This window comes from Macaca fascicularis, chromosome 14, assembly GCF_037993035.2.
Source record: "Macaca fascicularis isolate 582-1 chromosome 14, T2T-MFA8v1.1".
In the NCBI taxonomy this organism is placed as follows: Eukaryota; Metazoa; Chordata; class Mammalia; order Primates; family Cercopithecidae; genus Macaca; species Macaca fascicularis.
Window position 1 is genome coordinate 76485732 of NC_088388.1, and position 20703 is coordinate 76506434.

The 20703-nt window shown below is 42.2% G+C and overlaps 1 protein-coding gene and 1 long non-coding RNA gene across 3 annotated transcripts in view; one reads left to right on the plus strand and one right to left on the minus strand.

Annotated features, from left to right (window-relative positions):
• The window catches only part of LOC141408494 (uncharacterized), a 63384-nt gene extending 61401 nt beyond the window's left edge, over positions 1-1983 (minus strand). For both annotated transcript variants that reach the window (XR_012423554.1, XR_012423555.1), the window contains exon 1: positions 1755-1983. This is a non-coding gene — a long non-coding RNA (uncharacterized lncRNA). The remainder of the gene's footprint in view (positions 1-1754) is intronic.
• Positions 1984-2304: 321 nt separating this feature from the next.
• AQP11 (aquaporin 11) lies at positions 2305-20382 on the plus strand. Its single transcript, XM_005579170.4, has 3 exons — positions 2305-3000; positions 14330-14446; positions 20027-20382. Exons 1-3 carry the CDS (start codon positions 2382-2384, stop codon positions 20104-20106), a joined length of 816 nt encoding a protein of 271 aa, XP_005579227.2. The 5' UTR covers positions 2305-2381; the 3' UTR covers positions 20107-20382.
• The last annotated feature ends 321 nt before the right edge of the window (positions 20383-20703 follow it).

The window sequence follows — 20703 nt, forward strand, 5'->3', positions numbered from 1 at the left end:
ATTTCTTGCTTCTGAAAATAGGAAGGTTGATTTGATGTAAAATATCCAATCACTAGTAATTAATTACGTTAATTTTGCCCTTGTTCTTTAATTAAAACAACGTCCAAAGTCCTTTTAATGACAATGTGTATTACGATGATACTAAAATTTCTCACCAAAGTCCAAAACACTGGTTTTCTACATGACTCTTCCGGGTAAAAGTGAATTATCAGCAGAGCAGTAAATAAAATACATTCACATTAATCCTCAAGTGACTTCTAATCTAGGGGAGCACTGAAACGGTTACATTCATAGGATTGATTTAAAGGCAACTTCTGTAAACAGCAGTGACTTAAAAATAATTCTAATTTACTCTAAATTCTTTCTGGCCAGGCAATCAACACAGGAAAGAGAAAAGGTCTTAATTTTCTACTAATTTGTGTCTTGCGAAAGAATTTTTTTGTTTTTTTCCTTGAGACGGAGTCTCTGTTGCTCAAACTGGAGTGCAGTGGCGCTATATTGGCTCACTGCAACCTCCATCTGAATTAATTTTTTAAATTCAGAAAACATCTATTGGCACCACAGAAATCTTGGAGTTATAATAAAAGTGAACTTTATGTTATAAAAGGACAAGTCGAGATTGGTGAACAAAGCTGAAAAAACCAGCAAGAACACCTTCCAAGTCCTCTACCACTTGAAGTTAAGGATTCCCCTCATTTTTCTTCCTCTCTCCCTCCCCTCCAGCCCCACGAAACATGGACTTGCGGTCCACAGAGTCCAGTGGAGGCGCTGAGCAGCTGGAGAGTGACCCATTACACTGTGCCATTAGCACAGAATTGCTCTAGGCTGGGGTGTGAGGAAACCGACATTCTCTTCCACTCTGCACCCACAATAGGCCACCCCAGGGGACGAGCTGCTGGGACTCAAGAGCCGTGGACTCTGGCTGCTGGAACCTGCTGTTTCCACTGTAAGCTACCATTTAGTGAACATTTTCTACGTATTGGGAACTGTTCTAAGTGGTTTTCATGTTTTGTTTTTGTTGTTGTTGTTGTTGTTGTTTTGAGTTTCGCTCTTGTTGCCCAGGCTGGAGTGCAATGACGCGATCTCGGCTCACTGCAACCTCTGCCTCCTGGGTTCAAGCGATTCTCCTGCCTCATCCTCCCGAGTACCTGGGATGACAGGCATGCGCCACCATGCCCGGCTAATTTTGTATTTTCAATACAGACGGGGTTTCTCATGTTGGTCAAGCTGGTTCCGACCTCGCGACCTCAGGTGATCCGCCCGCCTCGGCCTCCCAAAGTGCTGCGATTACAGGCGTGAGCCACCGCGCCCAGCCGAGCCTGGTTATTGTTGTTGTTTCTAAAAACAGTGTCTCACTCTGTGACCCAGGCGCGGGGAGCAGTAGCGCGATCTCGGCTCACTGCAGCCTGGAACTCCTGGGGTCTCCAGTTACCTGTTGTTTCCTCTTCACGTAGGAAGAGTGCATGTAACAGTAAGACACAACTGTTTCATATTACAGGTAAAGAGTTTACGCCAAAGAAACGCCAAAACTAGGCTACACTTCGAAGAATCACCGCTCAAGTTCTGGGAAAAAAGAGGTGATGGTTGAACAACACTGTGAAGGTAATCGATGCCACTGAAACACGCTTAAACTAGTTAAAGTGGCGAATTTTATCTGGCATATATTATCACCATTTTTAGCAATCTTTTTTGGCAGGTGAAGAAAAGCAAGGCTCCAGGAGGCCCTGCGCACCGGTCTACGCCCACTAACTCACCCGCCCCCTGCGCCGCGTCTCCCTTCTCAATTTCAGTCGCCCCATTGATAAAAACGAGGTGGCTATCTGAGGTGGCCTTCAGCGGTCTTTCCAGCTCCACGGTTTTACAGTCTGGAGCCAGGAAAGAAAAACTCCAAGGTCCTCACTTCAAAGCAACCGTCCGAGCCCTGCCGCGCCGCTCCTCTCCGCCCCGGGGTCTGGAGTCGCCGCCCGCAGGGGCGCACGGGCCGCAGCACGCGTGCGCAGTGGGCACCAAGAGCGCTGCGTCGTCCACGCCGCGCCCGGCCCTCCGCCGCAGCACCCGCCTGCAAGGCCCTGAGGGAGGCGGCGGAGGGCGGAGGCCGAGTGCGCTGAGTGCTCGGCTGACCGTTGGCCCCTCGGCCGGCGCCCTAGCCGACTTCCCTTCGCCGCTCCGCGCCTCCCCGCCTCCCCGGCTCTGGTTCCAACACCCCAGCGCCGAGCCGGGGAGGCGGGGAGGACTCCCCACCTGTGCCGCCCCGGGGCCTCCCGCTCGTCCCGCCCCGAGGGGCGTGAGGAGGGGAGGGGCTGCGGACTTCGGACTCGGGCCCGGAGACTGCCTCCTACCCAGAGCCGGAGCCCGCAACCCGCTCAGGCGGCGACAGAGCCATGTCGCCACTGCTGGGGCTCCGGCCCGAGCTGCAGGACACCTGCACCTCGCTGGGACTGATGCTGTCGGTGGTGCTGCTCATAGGGCTGGCCCGCGTGGTCGCCCGGCAGCAGCTGCACAGGCCGGTGGCCCACGCCTTCGTCCTGGAGTTTCTAGCCACCTTCCAGCTCTGCTGCTGCACCCACGAGCTGCAACTGCTGAGCGAGCAGCACCCCGCGCACCCCACCTGGACGCTGACGCTCGTCTACTTCTTCTCGCTGGTGCATGGTCTGACTCTGGTGGGCACGTTCAGCAACCCGTGCGGCGTGATGATGCAGATGATGCTGGGGGGCATGTCCCCAGAGACGGGCGCGGTCAGGCTATTGGCTCAGCTGGTTAGTGCCCTGTGCAGCAGGTACTGCACAAGCGCCCTGTGGAACTTGGGTCTGACCCAGTATCACGTCAGCGAGAGGAGCTTGGCTTGCAAGAATCCCATCCAAGTCGACCTGTTCAAAGCAGTCATCACAGAGGCCGTCTGCTCCTTTCTTTTCCACAGCGCTCTGCTGCACTTTCAGGAGGTCCGAACCAAGCTTCGTATCCACCTGCTGGCTGCACTCATCACCTTTTTGGTCTATGCAGGTTTGTCATTCCCACCAAATACTTGGCACTTCCAGAGCCTCTATGACATGAGGCTGTAAGTTCTTTACTAAAATACATTTGAAACCCTCTATCCCGCTATGATGTAAATGCTGGAATCCCCGTTATTCTAACCATTTTGCAGCCCGTTCTTAACCAGTAGGGCCGACACATAGAGCCTTCATGCAGTGCTTTTTTGAACACCAGAGAAAGGAGCCACCTCTGTGCTGAAACTGAGATATTGTGAGATATTGCCAGGGGTTCAGATATCCTACAAGGGGTTTGTTTTAATGGTAGAAAGGAAAGATAACTTATTTATGCCAAGGTGGTATAGATCCTTTCGGATACTCTTACTGAAAAATGATCCTGGCTTTACAAAGTTCCTTTCGATTTAAAGCACAAGGCACACGATTGGTTAGTATAACAGCGGAGAGTAGGAATTTTGTAGTTCCATTCTAGTCCTATAAATTACTTAAAGTCATTTCTTATTTCCTTAATTCATTTTGAGTTATGAAATTTCTTATTTTAAAAATTCATTTTGCGTTATACATGAACTTTTAAGTGACCTATCAAGAAAAATGTGTTTAAATGAGAACTTGCTTCAAATTAAAGATGCTTTTTAAAATATAACTCTTGAGAAATCTGTTGATTTCTTTTAAACCATTTGTTTACTTTGAAAGATCTCAGATGCGGTGGGCAATCTAGTCCTAAATGGGAGGAGAAAATCCAAAACATAAGTATTTAATGATGAAATGTGTCATGTTAAATGCTTACAACAGAATGTATTTATTGTGGCTACATCTAAATTATAAAAGACTGTGGAGGCAGAAATTACAACAAAGGAAATTTGTGGTAATAGTTATCTTCTGCCCATTAAAAGTGAAACCATGACTAGAAGCAAACTTCAAGATTATAAGGACTCCTAAACATGTACTTGACCTTCTGGGGTAAAAATGAAAGCCTTCAGCCGGGCGCGGTGGCTCACACCTGTAATCCCAGCACTTTGGGCGGCCGAGGTGGGTGGATCACTAGAGGTCAGGAGTTTGCGACCAGCCTGGCCAACATGGTGAAACGCCCGTCTCTACTAAAAATACAAAAAAAAATTTAGCTGGGCGTGGTGGTGGGCGCCTGTAATCTCAGCTACTCGGGAGGCTGAGGCAGGAGAATTGCTGGAAACCGGGAGGCGGAGGTTGCAGTGAGGGGAGATCCCGCCCTTGTACTCAAGCCTGGGCAACAACAGTGAGACTCTGTCTCAAAAAAAAAAAGAAAGAAAGAAAGAAAGAAAGCCTTCCCAATCAATTTCCCCTTCTTTAGGTGTAGTACCACTTTTTAGGTAGACATAAATGGAAATAAGTGGTGTAGGAGAGTGAAAGGGGCCGGGCGCGGTGGCTCACGCCTGTCACACTTTGGGAGGCCAAGGCGGGTGGATCGCTTGAGCCCAGGAGTTCGAGACTAGCCTGGGCAACACAGAGAAATCCCATCTCTACAAAAAATACAAAAATTAGCCGGGCGTGCTGGTGCGCACTTGTAGTCCCAACTACTTGGGAGTCTAAGGTGGGAGGATCAACCAAATTCCAGGAGGTTGAGGCTGTGGTGAGCTGTGATAGTGCCACTGCACTCCAGCCTGGGTTATAGAGACCCTGTCTGTCTCAAAAGAAAAAAAGAAAAAGAAAAAAAGTGACAGGTACAGGCATATTTGAGGGATTGGTGAGTAGTTGCTTATTTATTGAAGTGTTAGATTTTAGCTAAAGCAGAAACATCCCCTGTATATGAACAGAATTGTCACTGCAAAAAAGTTATGCCATGGTTTACCTCTGTATTTCTACAATTAAAAGCAGTAAAAACTTAGAAGAATTTTTAAATCAATAGAACATCAACTACAGTTGGATTTTTCAAAACCTATGTTCCTCTTCCCTCTCTTGATTAGCCTGAAGTTGATATTCTTTGTCTACTTTTAATACATATTTATGATTCCATAGATAATACTATATATATTAGCCATGCCCTATTTTATCAGTGACAAAAAATTTGAGAGAAGAGACACAGATAATATTTGGAGTTATAGATCCAGTCATAGATATAAGGAAAGTTATTAGAAGGAATCTGTAAAATATCAACTTAAGAGATCAAAAATACTGCCCTTTTTTTCTTGAAATGAGGGTACTAATTGATGGGGGAGAGGGAGAGTATAAAGGGATCACTAGAGCAGTGGTTCTCTCTGTATTAAAATCACCTGGGGAGCTCTTTAAACATGCTTACTTATTCTGGGCTCACAGATTAAAATCCAATTGCTCTGGCAAGGGGCCTAGGCAGCGATGTATGTTAAACCTTCACAGGTGATCTCAGTATGAAACCAAGATAAAGAAGCACTGCTTTAGGAGTCTAGACCTGCACTGTGCAATTCAGTAGCCACTAGCAGCATGTGGCTATTTACACTTAAATTAACTGAAATTAGATTCAGAGTAGCTACATTTCAAGTGGTCAGTTGTCAAATTGTGATGTAGCTAGTGGCTACAGTATTGGACAGTGCTAGACTCCGTTTGCCTGGGTAGAACAAAATAGACAATTGTTGATTACTTCTAGTTACAGAAATTTATAATGCAGTATGATCTTCCCTTTTTTTGTTTTCTGCCAATATAAGGGAGATAAGAATATTCAGTTGTCAGCTGTTACAGGCCAAGCATTTTGCTAGGTAATTTATGAGAGTTATCTTAATTAACCCTTACAAGAACTCATTGATGAATACATTCTTCCCATTTTAAGTAAAGTAAGTGAGGCCCAGAAAAGTGAAATGACTTGTCCAAGCTTACATAACTAGACTGTGCTAGAACCGTGGTTCCAAATGGCACTAAAGCTCATACGGACTCATTATCAGCCTTTCCACAGTGTGCTCCTCAAAAGTTACAAAACTAGACACAATTGAATATATTCAGCCATAAAAAGGAATGAGGTTATGATATATACTACAACATGAATGAACCTCAAAAATATTATGCTAAGCAAAATAAGCCAGACACAGTAAGACAAATACTGTATGGCTCTACGTACACAAAATGTCCAGAATAGGTAAATTCATAGAGACAGAAAGTAGAATAGAGTTACCAGGGACTGTGGGGAGGAGAGAGGAATGGGGACTTACTGTTTAACGGGTACAAAGTTTCTGTTTATGTTATGAAAACCTTTGGAAATGGTGCTGCTGGTGAAACAGCATGGTGAATGTAACACCAATAATACACTTAAAAATGGCTAAAATGGCATACTTTATGTTACGTATATATGTTTTACCACAATTTATACAATTTTTAAGTTACAAAATGATGTTGCCAAATAAATTTGGCAGACACTGGATTAAACAGGTTTTCTAATTTTAAGACTTCATAGAGCCTTTACTGTGCTTCTATGTATTGTGAAACTCCAAGAGGAGGATTTGGAGCACAGGTTTTCAAACTTATGAGAGCCTCTTGTCTAGGAGCATATAGCAGAAGAGAACGTAGTTTGGGAAATGCTGCACTAAGCCCCATCTCTCCCTTTCATTTTCTATGGCTATAAGTCATAACTTTGGAACAGAGTTGTTACAAATAGGACTGTCTTGGGACAGTTGGCTAAGTCAGGCATCATTACAAGTTATTTTGAGTGTCTTTTTTAAACTTCTAACATACTACAAGTACAGATTTGACAAAGGTGCATATTGGGAGATTTATTTAATCACTTGTATTTTGAGGGCAGTCAGAAGTCACCAATACAGAGTATATCAAAATAATGATTATGTATTTTAGGATTACAGAACATAAGCATCCAGCAACATAGCCACAGGCTCCTAGGATAGCCAGTGACCAAGTGTCTGTGTATTTATTGATTTAGCACCCCAAATTTTGATGGACACATGGAGCCTCAGTTATGTCATTACCATGTATCATGTATTAACTGGCTCCCCTAATAGTGTAAAAAAAAAAAAAAAGAAAGAAAGAAAAAGCTGTGTGGTTTATTAACATATTAGAGCTATAAACTGTTCATCAGATTTCAAGCAAATCTTTCTTTGGGTTCTGGAAAAAGTTCAATGAACAGTTTGAGAGAGAGCTGCATTCATTTTTATGCATAATTAGATATTGAAAAACATGTGGGCTGGGTGCGGTGGCTCATGCCTGTAATCCCACCACTTTGGGAGGCCAAAGCGGGTGGATTACCTGAGGTCAGGAGTTTGAGACCAGCCTGACCAACATGGAGAAACCCCACCTCTACTAAAAATACAAAATTAGCTGGGCATGCTGGTGCATGCCTATAATCCCAGCTACTCAGGAGGCAGAGGCAGGAGAATTGCTTAAACCTGGGAGGCAGAGGTTGCAGTGAGCTGAGATCGCGCCATTGCACTCCAGCCTGGGCAACAAGAGCAAAACCATCTCAAAAAAAGAAAAAAAGAAAGAAAAACATCTGTTATTTTACACGTGTCAATTGTCTTTATTACCGCATACTGTTCATTTCTTTCATAGAATTTTAAATTGTTTTCTGACACAACACCTGTTTTCCTTTACCAGATGATAAGCTTTGAGTCTATAGACCACATTTGTTTTGTCATAACGTAAAGCAAGATCTTAGCATAGGACCTGGTACAAAGTAAACAGTATTTTAAGAATAAGTGAACAAACTAGCAAATATTCTGTTTACTTTAAAAACTTGTACAGAAAGAAATAATATGGCAGGTGTGGTGGCTCACACCTGTAATCCCAGCACTTTGGGAGGCTGAGGCGTGCAGATCACCTGAGGTTGGGAGTTTGAGACCAGCCTGACCAACATGGAGAAACCCTGTCTCTACTAAAAATACAAAATTAGCCAGGCGTGGTGGTGCACACCTGTAATCCAAGCTACTCGGGAGGCTGAGGCAGGAGAATCGCTTGAACCTGGGAGGTGGAGGTGGGAGGATCCCCTGAGTCCTGGAGGCGGAGGTTGCAGTGAGCCAAGATCATGCCACTGTACTTCAGCCTGAGCAACAGAGCAAGACTCAGTCAAAAAAAAAAAAAAGAGAAGGGAACATATGTTCTTTTTAAATAGGAGCTATTATCAATTTACAAATGAAAAACACCTTCAAAGGTCCAAAATTTATTTTGTTATGCCAGTATAATATAGTGGTTAAGGCCAGGTGTAATGGCTCATGCCTGTAATCCCGGCACTTTGGGAGACGGAGGCGGGTGGATCACCTGAGGTCAGGAGTTCAAGGCCAGCCTGTTGATTCATAATCTGAATCAACATGACCATCCATAGCCTATTCATTAGCCTCATTACTCTACTATTCTTTAACCAATTTAATGCCAACATGGTGAAGCCCCATCTCTCCTAAAAATACCAAAATTAGCCTGGCATGGTGGTGGTCGCTTGTAGCCCCAGCTACTTCGAGGCTGAGGCAGTAGAATTGCTTGAACCTGGGAGGCAGAGGTTGCAGCAAGCTGATATCACACCAGTGCACTCCAGCCTGGGCAACAAAGCGAGACTATGTCTCAATTTAAAAAAAAAAAAAAAATATATATATATATATATAGTGGTTAAGGCCAGGTATGGTGGCTCATGTCTGTAATCCCAGGACTGGGAGGTCAAGGCAGGAGGACTGCATGAGGCCAGCAGTTTGAGACCAGTCTGGGCAACATAGCAAGACCCTGTCTCTACAAAAAGTGTTTTAACTGAGCCAGGTATGGTGGTGCACACCTGTAGTCTTAGCTACTTAAGAGGCTCAGGCAGTAAGATTGCTTGAGCCCTGGAGTTTGAGGCTGTATTGAGTCATAATTTCATCACTACACTCCAGCCTGGGTGAAAGAGTGACATCTGTTTTGATTAAAAAAAAAAAAAAAAAAAAGACTGTGCCCTTAGGCTGCATACTTACTTTGGGCCTCACTTTCCTCATAAGACTAGTATGAGGAATAATAATTCAAGTTTGTAGGATAGTACCTGCCATATACGAAGTGCTTGGGAAATAGTGACTTTTTGTTATTATTTCCCTCTATATTTCCAACAGGATTCCAGTATAATTTGATCATTTTTGCATATAATTTGATCAGTTTTATTGCTCACAACTCCTTCTGGGATAAATTCAGGAAAATATAAGTTGTAACTTTTATAAAGAAATTTGTCCATTGCAAATAAGTCAAAGATTTTGGTACAAATCCCTAGGTGTTCCCCACAACATCTGAGAACAGTCTAATGTCACTCTTCCAGGTCTGTAAGAATAACAACTAATTTGAAAACAGGCCAGGCGCAGTGGCTCATGCCTGTAATCCCAGCACTTTGGGAGGCCAAGGTAGGCGGATCTCTTGAAGCCAGGAGTTTGAGACCAGCCTGGCCAACATGGCGAAACCCAGTCTCTACTTAAAATACAAAAATTAGCTGGGCATGGTGGCTCATGCCTGTAGTCTCAGCTACTCAGGAAGCTGAGGCATGAGAATCACTTGAACCCGGGAGGTGGAGGTTGCAATGAGGTGAGATTGCACCAGTGCACTCCAGCCTGGGTGACAGAGTGAGAATCTCTCAAAAAAAGAAAAGAAAAGAAAACAGCTAGCTACCTAGCTTAGTTAGTAACATTAGAATATCAACAGAATACAAACCAGAAATGAAAAGTGGAGTTTGGAGATGCAAACTTTGAAATTATTTGCCCAGTAATGTCTGGGAGTAGAGATTGAATTTGGGGAAAACAAACAGGCTTGTCATTAGAGAGGTATTTTCAACTCCTGACAATGACATTTTATCAGAGCTCATCATGGTCTGATAACACTCCTTTTGCTTTGCTTACGTGCTCATTAAAATGGGTGCTCTGGAGAGGGAAGACAAATACTCCAGTTACTAGAAAGCTAGCTTCCACTCTAAATTAATAAAGAGACCTTCCAGCTTCTACATGAGTGTTATGTGATTTTAACTAGTATTCTTCTGTCACAGAGAATTTTATTCCCTTTAGGAATACTAAGAAACTTTAGCACCTAAAATGGCCAGATTTGAGACTTAGCCTCTTGCTGTGGTTATTTCACCAAATCCATGCTGTCCTCTGACTCTTGGCAGTGGACTAGCTGGATCTCCCGGTTATACCTCTTCAACATGCATGATTGTCATCTCCCCTTCAAATGTCAATAAATAGTAACTTGTTTTTTTGAAGCCACCTTCTGATAGTTCCATGCCTGATGATTCTTTAAAAAATAATTCATGTTTAATGACACAATACGTGATATGTTCTTTATGTAAAAAATTCAAAGACTGAAGTGCCTTTTGACTGCCATCCTCCATGCATGCCTCTGTGCCTGCCTCCTCTCCTTCCCTGTCTAATCTTATTTCCAGGGTAATCCTTGTCTCTGATGTTTGTGTTACAACCTTCCAAACTGGTTTTTTTGTTGTTGTTGTTGTTTGGGGTTTTTTTGGGATGGAGTATTGCTCTGTCACCCAGCCTAGAGCGCAGTGGTACAGTCTCGGCTCACTGCAACCTCTGTATCACAGGTTCAGACAATGATCCTGCCTCAGCCTCCTGAGTAGCTGGGATTAAAGGCGAACGCCACCACACCTGGCTTGTTTTTGTGTGTGTGTGTGTTTTTTTTTTTTTTTTGAGACAGAGTTTCACTCTTGTTGCCCAGCCTGGAGTGCAATGGCGCGATCTTGGCTCACCGCAACCTCTGCCTCCTCAAGCGATTTTCCTGCCTCAGCCTCCTGAGTAGCTGGGATTACAGGCATGCGCCACCACACCTGGTTAATTTTGTATTTTTTGTAGAGACAGGGTTTCTCCATACTGGTCAGTCTGGTCTTGAACTCCCGACCTCAGGTGATCCTCCCGCCTCAGCCTCCCAAAGTGCTGGGATTACAGGCGTGAGCCACCGTGCCTGGACACACCTGGCTAATTTTTTTTTCTTTTATCTTTTTCCTCCGGAGTAGTTGGGATTACAGGCATGTGCCACCACACCCACTAATTTTTTTAAAAATTAATTTATTTTTTAAAAAAATTATACTTTAAGATCTTGCTAGTTCTTTGCTACAAAGTCCTTTTTTTTTTTTTTTTTTTTGAGACGGAGTCTCACTCTATCGCCCAGGCTGGAGTGCAGTGGCGTAATCTTGGCTCACTGCAAACTCCGCCTCCCAGGTTTACGCCATTCTCCTGGCTCAGCCTCCCAAGTAGCTAGGACTACAGGCGACGGCCACCACGCCTGGCTAATTTTTTGTATTTTTAGTAGAGACGGGGTTTCACCGTGTTACCCAGGATGGTCTCGATCTCCTGACATCGTGATCCACCCGCCTCGGCCTCCCAAAGTGCTGGGATTACAGGCGTGAGCCACCGCGCCTGGCCTGCTACAAAGTTCTTGCTAGATCTTTGCTAGTTCTTATAGAGCTGGGTGCAGTGGCTCCTGTAATCCCAGCACTTTGGGAGGCTTAGGCGGGTGGATCACGAGGCCAGGAGATCAAGACCATCCTGACTAACACAATGAAACCCCGTCTCTACTAAAAATACAAAAAATTAGCTGGGTGTGGTGGTGGGCGCCTGTAGTCCCAGCTACTCAGGAGGCTGAGGCAGGAGAATGGTGTGAACCTGGGAGGCGGAGCTTGCAGTGAGCCAAGATCTCACCACTGCACTCCAGCCCGGGCGACAGAGCAAGACTCTGTCTCAAAAAAGAAAAAAAAAAAAAAAGGCCAGTGATGCTGCTAAACATACTACGGTGCACAGCTCACAACAAAGAATTATCCAGTAAGACATTAAAGCCAATGCCATGTTTTTGGCTTTTGTTAACACAGAACCCACACCTAACATGGATTTCTGTATCAGTTAACTATTGCTATGTAACACACCATTCAAAACTTTTTTTTTTTTTTTTTTTTTTGAGACGGGTTCTCACTCTGTCACCCAGGCTGGAGAGCAGTGGCACAATCTCAACTCACAGCAGCCTCAACCTCTGCAGGCTCAGGTTATTCTCCTACCTTAGCCTCCCAAGTAGCTGGGACCACAGGCATGTGGCACCACACCCAGCTAATTTTTGTATTTCTTATAGAAATGGGGTTTTGCTATGTTGCCTGAGCTGGTTACAAACTCCTGGGCTCAAGTGATCCAACTGCTTCAGCCTTCCAAGGTGTTAGGATTACAGGCATTAGCCACCATGCCTGGCCCCAAAACTGAGAATAACTTATTTTTCATGATTCTGTGGGTTATAGACGGGCAGTTCCTCTGAGATCACTCATGTAGCTGCATTCAACTGGACAGTGGTGAGGCTGGAAAGCCCAAGGCAGCCTCACTTATGTGTCTGGCAGTTGTCAGCTGTCATCTAAGATGCCTCAGTTCTCTTCCGTGTGGCCTTCCATCCTCCAGCAGCCCAGACCAGCAAACTCACATGGTCAGGGCATTCTTCCAAGAGAGCAAAAAGTGGAAGCTGATGCGTTTATTGAGACATGAACCTAGAATTCACACAGCATCACTCCTACCACATTCAGAATTCACATAGCCCTACTCTGCTCCATTCTATCTATCAACACAAGTTGCAAAGCCAGCTCATTTTCAAGAGAGGGAAAGTAGACAACCTCTTGCTGGAAGAAGCAGCTACCACTAAGTCACACTGATCAGAACTGCTGTGTGAGGATGAGAAGACTAGGAAGTGAAGTCGTTTGAGTTTTAGAATGGTATAAGACTGGGCTGGGCGCGGTGGCTCAAGCCTGTAATCCCAGCACTTTGGGAGGCCGAGACGGGCGGATCACGAGGTCAGGAGATCAAGACCATCCTGGCTAACATGGTGAAACCCCGTCTCTACTAAAAATACAAAAAATTAGCCGGGCGTGGTGGCGGGCGCCTGTAGTCCCAGCTACTCGGAGGCTGAGGCGGGAGAATGGCGTGAACCCGGGAGGCGGAGCTTGCAGTGAGCCGAGATCGCGCCACTGCACTCCAGCCAGGGAGACACAGCGAGACTCCGTCTCAAAAAAAAAAAAAAAGACTGATCGGTGGTGTTCATCTTAGATGTAGTGGAAAACCTTCGTATACCATGGCCTTGAATACTGAAGTAAACTAATTGAGGGTAATGATTCAGTCCATTTTTATCAATACATGCCTAAAAGTCACAGGTCATTTATATTATCATAGGTCATATTACGTTATATTGTAAATGTCTGTGTGAGTCTTTATCTTTCTGCCCATGGTATCTAGTACACAGGAACTCAGTAAGTTTTTGTGGAATCAAACTGAAATGACTAGCTGCCAACCAGACAATTCTGTTCACCCTTAGCAGTTGCAGGTTTAACATTCCAGAATTTGACTATTCAAGAATGATTCTGAAGGTCCATGATATCATTTAAATTGCTGAGTCATGAATATGAATCATGCTGTGAGGCTGGTACACTAGAAAAAACTCGTAGCTATCGAGTGAGCTTAGTTCATTGCTCAATATCTTCATCTCGACACAGCTTCCTTGTTCTCGGCCTATTCAAGTGTGAAATCTCAGTAGTGAAATCTTATGAAAGGGCCACTTAATTTCCATGAAAACAGGCTACAGTGGTGCACGTCAATAATAGAACTTGTGAAGATCTCAAGATCTATCTCTGTGGCTAAGTAAAAGAGGCAGAGGTGTGCCTTGGAAAGCTTCCACTTGGAAAAACTGCTGAAAATGTCACTGTCTGAGGGATGCTCTTAGGCTGGACTTTGAAAAGCGAAGACACAGCTTTGTGGAGTACTGCTGGACAGGCATCCAGCCTCCTCTGCCGTTCCTAACTTGTGTGGTCGGACTATAGACTCCTAGACTCTGACTCCCCACGTCAGAGAGATACCCTGGGTGCAGAGCTGGAACACAGCTCCTAAAAAGTAGCCAACAGTTATAATTTCTGCTTATCTCTCATGACTACTCACGGTTGCTTCTTAAGGATTCTGTTGACAAGTGAAAATGGAACCAATGATAAAGCTTTGGTCTGTTGGTCCATTTTACCTTTTCTTTTCAATACAAAGTTATGCTTGTACCCAAAGGATCTTGGGGCATTGTATCTATTTAACTATATTTTCATTTTACCTTTATTATTATTCATTCATTTAAATTGATGAATGTTCAGGGCAGCCAAATCTATTTTATAAAACTGTAGGAATAGTAATAGAGCACATTAACTTTCAGTGTCCATTTTATAGTCTATAGGAAAAGCACTGGATTCAAACTTTAATGTCCTTTGTCTTTTTTTTTTGTACCTGGCATATAGTCTATGATTATAGTCTAAAATATGCCAGGTGATTCTGCAAAGGAAGATCACAGACTAAGAATACCTAAAATAAAAGTCACATTAAGTAACCATTTATTTCCAGTTATAAGAAAATGTAAGATAAATCATTTGGAGTCACTCTGCTTAAAATCTATTACAGGAGGAAGTCTAACAGGAGCTGTATTTAATCCAGCTTTGGCACTTTCGCTACATTTCATGTGTTTTGATGAAGCATTTCCTCAGTTTTTTATAGTATACTGGCTGGCTCCTTCTTTAGGTAAGCATATTTTAATTTAATATGTCTGAAAGATTCGGGTATTTAAAAATATGATATGTGTATATTATTGTAACATGTCAATTTCCAAAGCCAGAGCAGGCACAAAACAGAAAATGAAAAAGGTAGTTAACATGCCTGAAATGATACTTTGTGTAGTATCCTTTAAAACTGTTTTTATCTTTAAAGAAACAGTATCTAGTTAAGGGTAGTCAGTTTCAGATACGCTATTACTTTAAGAAACCTTGAGATTTGAGCACCAAAAAAGCAAAGAGTGCTTACTTCCCTTCAAATATAATTTTTTTTTTTTTTTTTGCTAAAGAAATTTGTTTTTTCACATTTGTGATCTCCAGATAAAGTATCATTTAGTTCATTTGACTCATTTTGCAGAAGAGCATCTCATGAAACAGTGAATACCTGTATTAAGTATAGTTTAAAAGTTATCCACAAGTTACATTCCTGATATTTTTATTTTATTGTTTTTGTTTTGCTTTGTTTTTTGTTTTTTTTTTTTTGTTTTTTTTTTTGAGACAGGGTCTGTCTTTGTCACCCAGGCTTGAGTGCAGTGGCATGATCATAGCCATAGCTCACTGTGCTTGAACTCCTGGGCCCAAGCAATCCTCCTGCCTTAGCCTCCTGAGTAGCTGGGATGACAGGCATGTGCCACCACACCCAGCTAATTTGTGTATATTTTGTAGAGATGAGGTCTTGCTATGTTGCTCAGGCTACATTTCAGTTATTTCTATTTGGATCAGATATATAAACTCTTTATAAAGATGGGTCAAATAACACAAAATTATACAATATACAAAAAATTATTATGCATTTCTTATGCATTACTTATATAAAGTTATCAGCATTTCTTGATTTTGTTTAGTCATCTGTTTTAAGCCTGGTTATAACTCATAACTGTAAGTGAATATGAAGATGCTTGGCCCTCCATTAATTCACTCTTCTTTTTATCCAGTTAGCATATTGTTTCTTGTTAGTCATTTTCTTTAAAATACGCACACACATACACAGAAGGGAACACAGAAGGGAAGTGCCACAACAGGTTTGAAGAGTCAATCACACTTTACTCTTCCCGTTTACCTTCCATTCCTCTATCTCACATTTATGTTATTGTCATGCTCAGTATCATATTGTTATGCTCAATGATATCTATAGGCCTAAACATAAAGCGTATCAAAGAAAAATTGGTTTTAAATACTAGTAATATAACTTTTGGTCAGTTCTACTGAGTGCTAGTATTTTCTGATAACGTCTTTAAAGAAAAATTTTCTCCGTTTTTAGGCCGGGCGTGGTGGCTCATGCCTGTGATCCCAGCACTTTGGGAGGCTGAGGCGGGCAGATCACAAAGTCAGGAGATTGAGACCATCCTGGCTAACACGGTGAAACCCCGTCTCTACTAAAAAAAATTAGCTGGGCGTGGTGGCGGGCGCCTGTAGTCCCAGCTACTCAGGAGGCTGAGGCAGGAGAATGGCATGAACCCGGGAGGTGGAGCCTGCAGTGACCCCAGATCACGCCACTGTACTCCAGCCTGGGTGACAGAGAAAGACTCTGTCTCAAAAAATCCATTTTTAAAGTTAAAAAGGTCACTAATGTAAAGAAGTTAAGAAGTTAACAAGGTCTAATTGGGCAGGCCTACTGGTAGTTTTTATATGAAAAAATTCCCCCAGTATGTCTGGAGACTAACATATATTAACATGATTTATTTGTTAGCATGCTCCAACTACAATTGTAATAGTAGGCTAAGGCAGAGGTCCCCAACCTCCAGGCTGCAGACCAGTACAGTCCGTGGCCTGTTAGCAATCAGGCCACACAGCAGGAGGTGAGTGGCAGTCAAGCTTACAAAGCTCCGTCTCCTGTCAGGTCAGCGGTGGCATTAGATTCTCATAGGAGCATGAACCTTATTGTGAACTCAGCATGTGAACGATCTAGGTTACACGCTGCTTATGAGAATCTAACTAATGCCTGATGATCCAAGGTGGAACAGTTTCATCCCAAAACCATGCCCCCAGTCCATGGAAAAACTGTCTTCCAGGAAACCAGTCATGACTGTGTTAAGGAATTATTTCATCCATTACTTGACAGAACATTAAAAGTAGCCAGGTAGGCTGGGTGCGGTGGCTCACGCCTGTAATCCCAGCACTTTGGGAGGCCGAGGTGGGTGGATCACCTGAAGTCAGGAGTTCGAGACCAGTCTGGCCAACTCTACTAAAAATACAAAAATTAGCTGGGCACGATGATGCGTGCCTGTAATCCCAGCTACTCGGGAGGCTGAGGCAGGAGAATCGCCTGAACTCAGGAGTTGGAGGTTGCAGTGAGCCGAGATCGCACTATTGCACTCTAGCCTGGGTGACAGAGCAAGTCTCACAAAAAAAAAAAAAAAAAAAAAAAGCACAGTGGCACATGTCTATAGCCCCAGCTACCAACTACTTGGGAGGCGGAGGCCAGGAGTTCAAGTCCACCTTGGGCAACATAGCAAAACAACCTGTTTAAAAAATAAATTTTTTTAAAAAGGGTCTTTCTGGAAGAATTTTAAAAAGGAATCTGAAGTAATGACAATCTCTGTAAAAGGACCTTGATTTTTTTCTTAGAACACATTTTCCAGCCAAAGCAGCACTTAATGACTTCCTGGAAGAACATACTAGAAAAAAAGCCTCATGATAGATAAAAAAGGAATGCTAAATCTTCCCCTTTTATAGAGCAGAAAGTGTGATAGGGTGGGGAAAGTGACTATATTCTCTTCTTGTTTGTGTAGTACAAACAGGAAGATAACACATTGTATGTAGCCAAAACATTTTAAAGAACCACTTATCCCCCAATAATCCAAACACCCCCTCCCCCCCAAAAAAAGTCCAAATCTCTTACATATAGAAGTAGAATCAAACTTTTTTTGGTCTGGCTGTGATCACCGAGGCTGGAGTGCAGTGGCGCAATCTTGGCTCACTGCAACCTCTGCCTCCCAGGCACAAGTGATCCTCTTGTCCCAACCCCCCAGGTAGCTGGGACTACTGGTGTGTGCCCCCACACCCAGCTAAGTTTTGTATTTTTTATAGAAACAGGGTTTCTATGTTGCTCAGGCTGGTCTTGAACTCCTGGGCTCAGGTGATCTGCCCGCCTTGGCCTGCCAAAGTGCTGAGATTATAGGTATGAGCCACCATGCTTGGCTGAGATTAAACATTTTCGAATTCATATGATCTTTTTTATATTTAGCTTGTTGAAAATATGTATTCCAAGATTCTTATTTGGTCTAAGGACCCCTACCTTTTAAAATAGACCCAACATAAAATTTGTATTATATTTTTGGTTTAAAGAGGCCTGTTTGTATATTTCTTTCTGAGGTTTATGAATTAGAATAAAGGCATCCTTCAATATATGTAGATAAAAGACATGTATGTGAATAAATGATGATTTTTTTAGAATACTGCGTTCTAGCCTGCCATTGAATTTTGTCATATATTGAAGTTAACTTCTCACTGGGGGAAAAAAAAATGGCTCCAAATGAAATAAAGAAATAAAGCGACACATTATATAACTCTGTAAAGAATGGGAAAAAATAAATTATAAATTAAAAGAATCATTCAAAGAGTTAAGAGATGAGGAGTCCAAAATAAAAATAAAAACAAAAACCCCAAAACAAACACCACTCAACTACGAAAGTTACATTAATTAGGCAGTGCCAGGGGAGTGAGACAGAGGAAAGAGTAATCCCAAGATATCCATTCTTTCCTTCTTGACCAAGCAGGAAGCAAACTATTCTTGGGAGTCATAGTCCATATTCTTTCTTGTTTCTCATCACAGCAGAGATAATTATAATTCCTCTAATGGCCCCTGCCATCTTCCCAAATTAAAAATTTAGAAACATGACTATAAGGATGCATATGTGGCCTGGTGTGGTAGTACATGCATGTAGTCTCAGCTACTTGGCAGGCTGAGGTAGGAGAATCACCTGAGCCCAGGAAGTCGAGGCTGCAGTGAGCCGAGATCGTACCACTGCACTCCAGCCTGAGTGATGGGAGTGTGACCCTGTCTCAAAAAAAAAGAAAGAAAGAAAAAAAAAAAAAAAAAATATATATATATATATAGTATTCTCTAGTTTATACATTTCATACAGTGAAAAGTGGAAAATTCTATTTGCTTCTATGAAACTACAATTCCATTTTTGGAAAAAATTTTAAATGTAATATCTTATTTTCTAGTTCTGACTTTATAAAAAATGACAAAAAAATTGTGGGTCAGTTAACATAAAGGTTGTTTCTGATATTTTTTCATTTAAAGCCTTTGGTTGCAAACAGACTCATCTTTCACAAATATGTTAAGGTATCTAAGTGCTTGCCAAACCTTAAGGTTTTTTGTTGTTGCAAACAAGAGAACATAATTTCAAATGTGCATGAGACAAAACTTGTTTTCAGTCTGAATTTAAACTGATCTAGGGCTCTAAGCCTGAATACATTCAGATCAAGATGAAAAATTAACCACTGCAGATTTACTTTTCAAGATAGTGACTTGAGCCCTCACTCTCCTTAGTCCCTATTTCACATTGAAAAATTAACCAACAGCTACATGCCAGATTTCTCTGTTGTAATTCTCAGAAATGAAGATTACTAATATGTGAATTTTCAAAACATTTTGGGCTGGGTACAGTTACTTACGCCTGTAATCCTAGCACTTTGGGAGGCCAAGGCGGGTGAATCAGGAGTTCGAGACCAGACTGGCCAACATAGTGAAATCCCGTCTCTACTAAAAATACAAAAATTAGCCAGGCGTGGTGGGCGGGCGCCTGTAATCCCAGCTACTCAGGAGGCTGAGGCAGGAGAACGGCTTGAACCTGGGAGACAGAAGTTGCAGTGAGCCAAGATCACACCACTTCACTCCAGCCTGGGCGAAAGAGCGAAACTCTGTCTCAAAAACAAATAAACAACAATTTTGTATTATATTTAAGATTTAAACTTCCACCATCGACTGAAATTTTGTTTTAGATATTTTATTTGCTTGACACATCTCTAAAAGCGGTTAATTGTCAGTTAAATAAGGTTGAGATAAAAATGGGGGAAAAAAAAGCTGTTAATGGTTGAGATTAATGAAAAAGGAGAGACTGGAGGAAGTAACCTAACATTGTTTTTATTTGAGCATTCTAAGTGAAAACTCCAAATGCTTTCAGTTGCTTTATTCTCCAGGTATGTCCCTGGGGCACGGAGGGAAGGGAGAGTGTTACCATTTTAAAGAGAAGAAAATGAAGACCCAAGTCTAGGGTTTCTCACTTAGCAAGTCAGTAACAGAGCCAGAACTAAAACTATACATCTTTGGATTTGGTTTATCCTTTGAATTCATTAGATCCTATTGGTTTTGCCAAATGCATACTGTTTTTAAGGATTCACAGTTGAAGAAAAAATAATCTGAGAATATTAGATTTAAATATCTAACATGTTTCACGTAGAATTGATGTAACCAATTCTTTAAGCATAGCTTTCCAAACAGCTAGGTATATAATTGTATATAATTTTAAGATATACCCTCCTAGTGATTATGAACTTCCTTAAAGATTGTTTTTTTATTTTACTGTATTTTGTCTTTCAGGTATATTGTTGATGATTTTGATGTTCAGCTTTTTCCTTCCATGGCTGCATAACAACCATACAATTAATAAAAAGGAATAAATAACTGTTCCAAAGACTCAGACTAACATACAGGACAGTCCAGCTGGATGTGATAAAGATTTTATCACCTCATATGGAAAACACTGGCTGCACTGGATTCGTCAGTGTTAACTTCCTTTGAGGAAGCCGCCTTATAGTTTTCATCACTGGGACTTAAACAAAAAATTACTGTGAAAATGAGGCATCCTGTACTTCTCAGTTAAGACTTGTTCTTTGAGTGATGTATTAAATGCTGCTAGAAAAGCCTCATTACATTAAACATAAATCAATCTTAAATGGTAATTGTTAACTTTGATGAAAAATGAGTACAGGATGAGAAGGGAAGTAATGGTGGTAGTAAGACCAAAGAATTTGTGTATCAAGTGTCACCCAAATGAACAGAATTTTTAACTATAAGTACAACCCATCAACTTACAGAACTGGCGAGAGGATACTTTCAGCCACCACCTCACACAATGATACCATCAAGCAGTGTCATCTTTCAGCAGGAAAGTCACTTTTAGAAGTAGAATATATATTCACTCACATATAAGCAATTTCCTACATTTTAAGTATATTACAATCTAGTATCTAAAATATTTTCTCTAAATAGACAAT

Excerpts from the sequence above, each read along its gene's own strand:
- AQP11 (XM_005579170.4), top strand. The coding sequence starts at position 2,382 with ATGTCGCCACTGCTGGGGCTCCGGCCCGAGCTGCAGGACACCTGCACC. Across the intron at positions 3,001-14,329 it reads CACCTTTTTGGTCTATGCAG|GAGGAAGTCTAACAGGAGCT; the intron begins GTTTGTCATTCC and ends AATCTATTACAG. Across the intron at positions 14,447-20,026 it reads CTGGCTGGCTCCTTCTTTAG|GTATATTGTTGATGATTTTG; the intron begins GTAAGCATATTT and ends TTTGTCTTTCAG.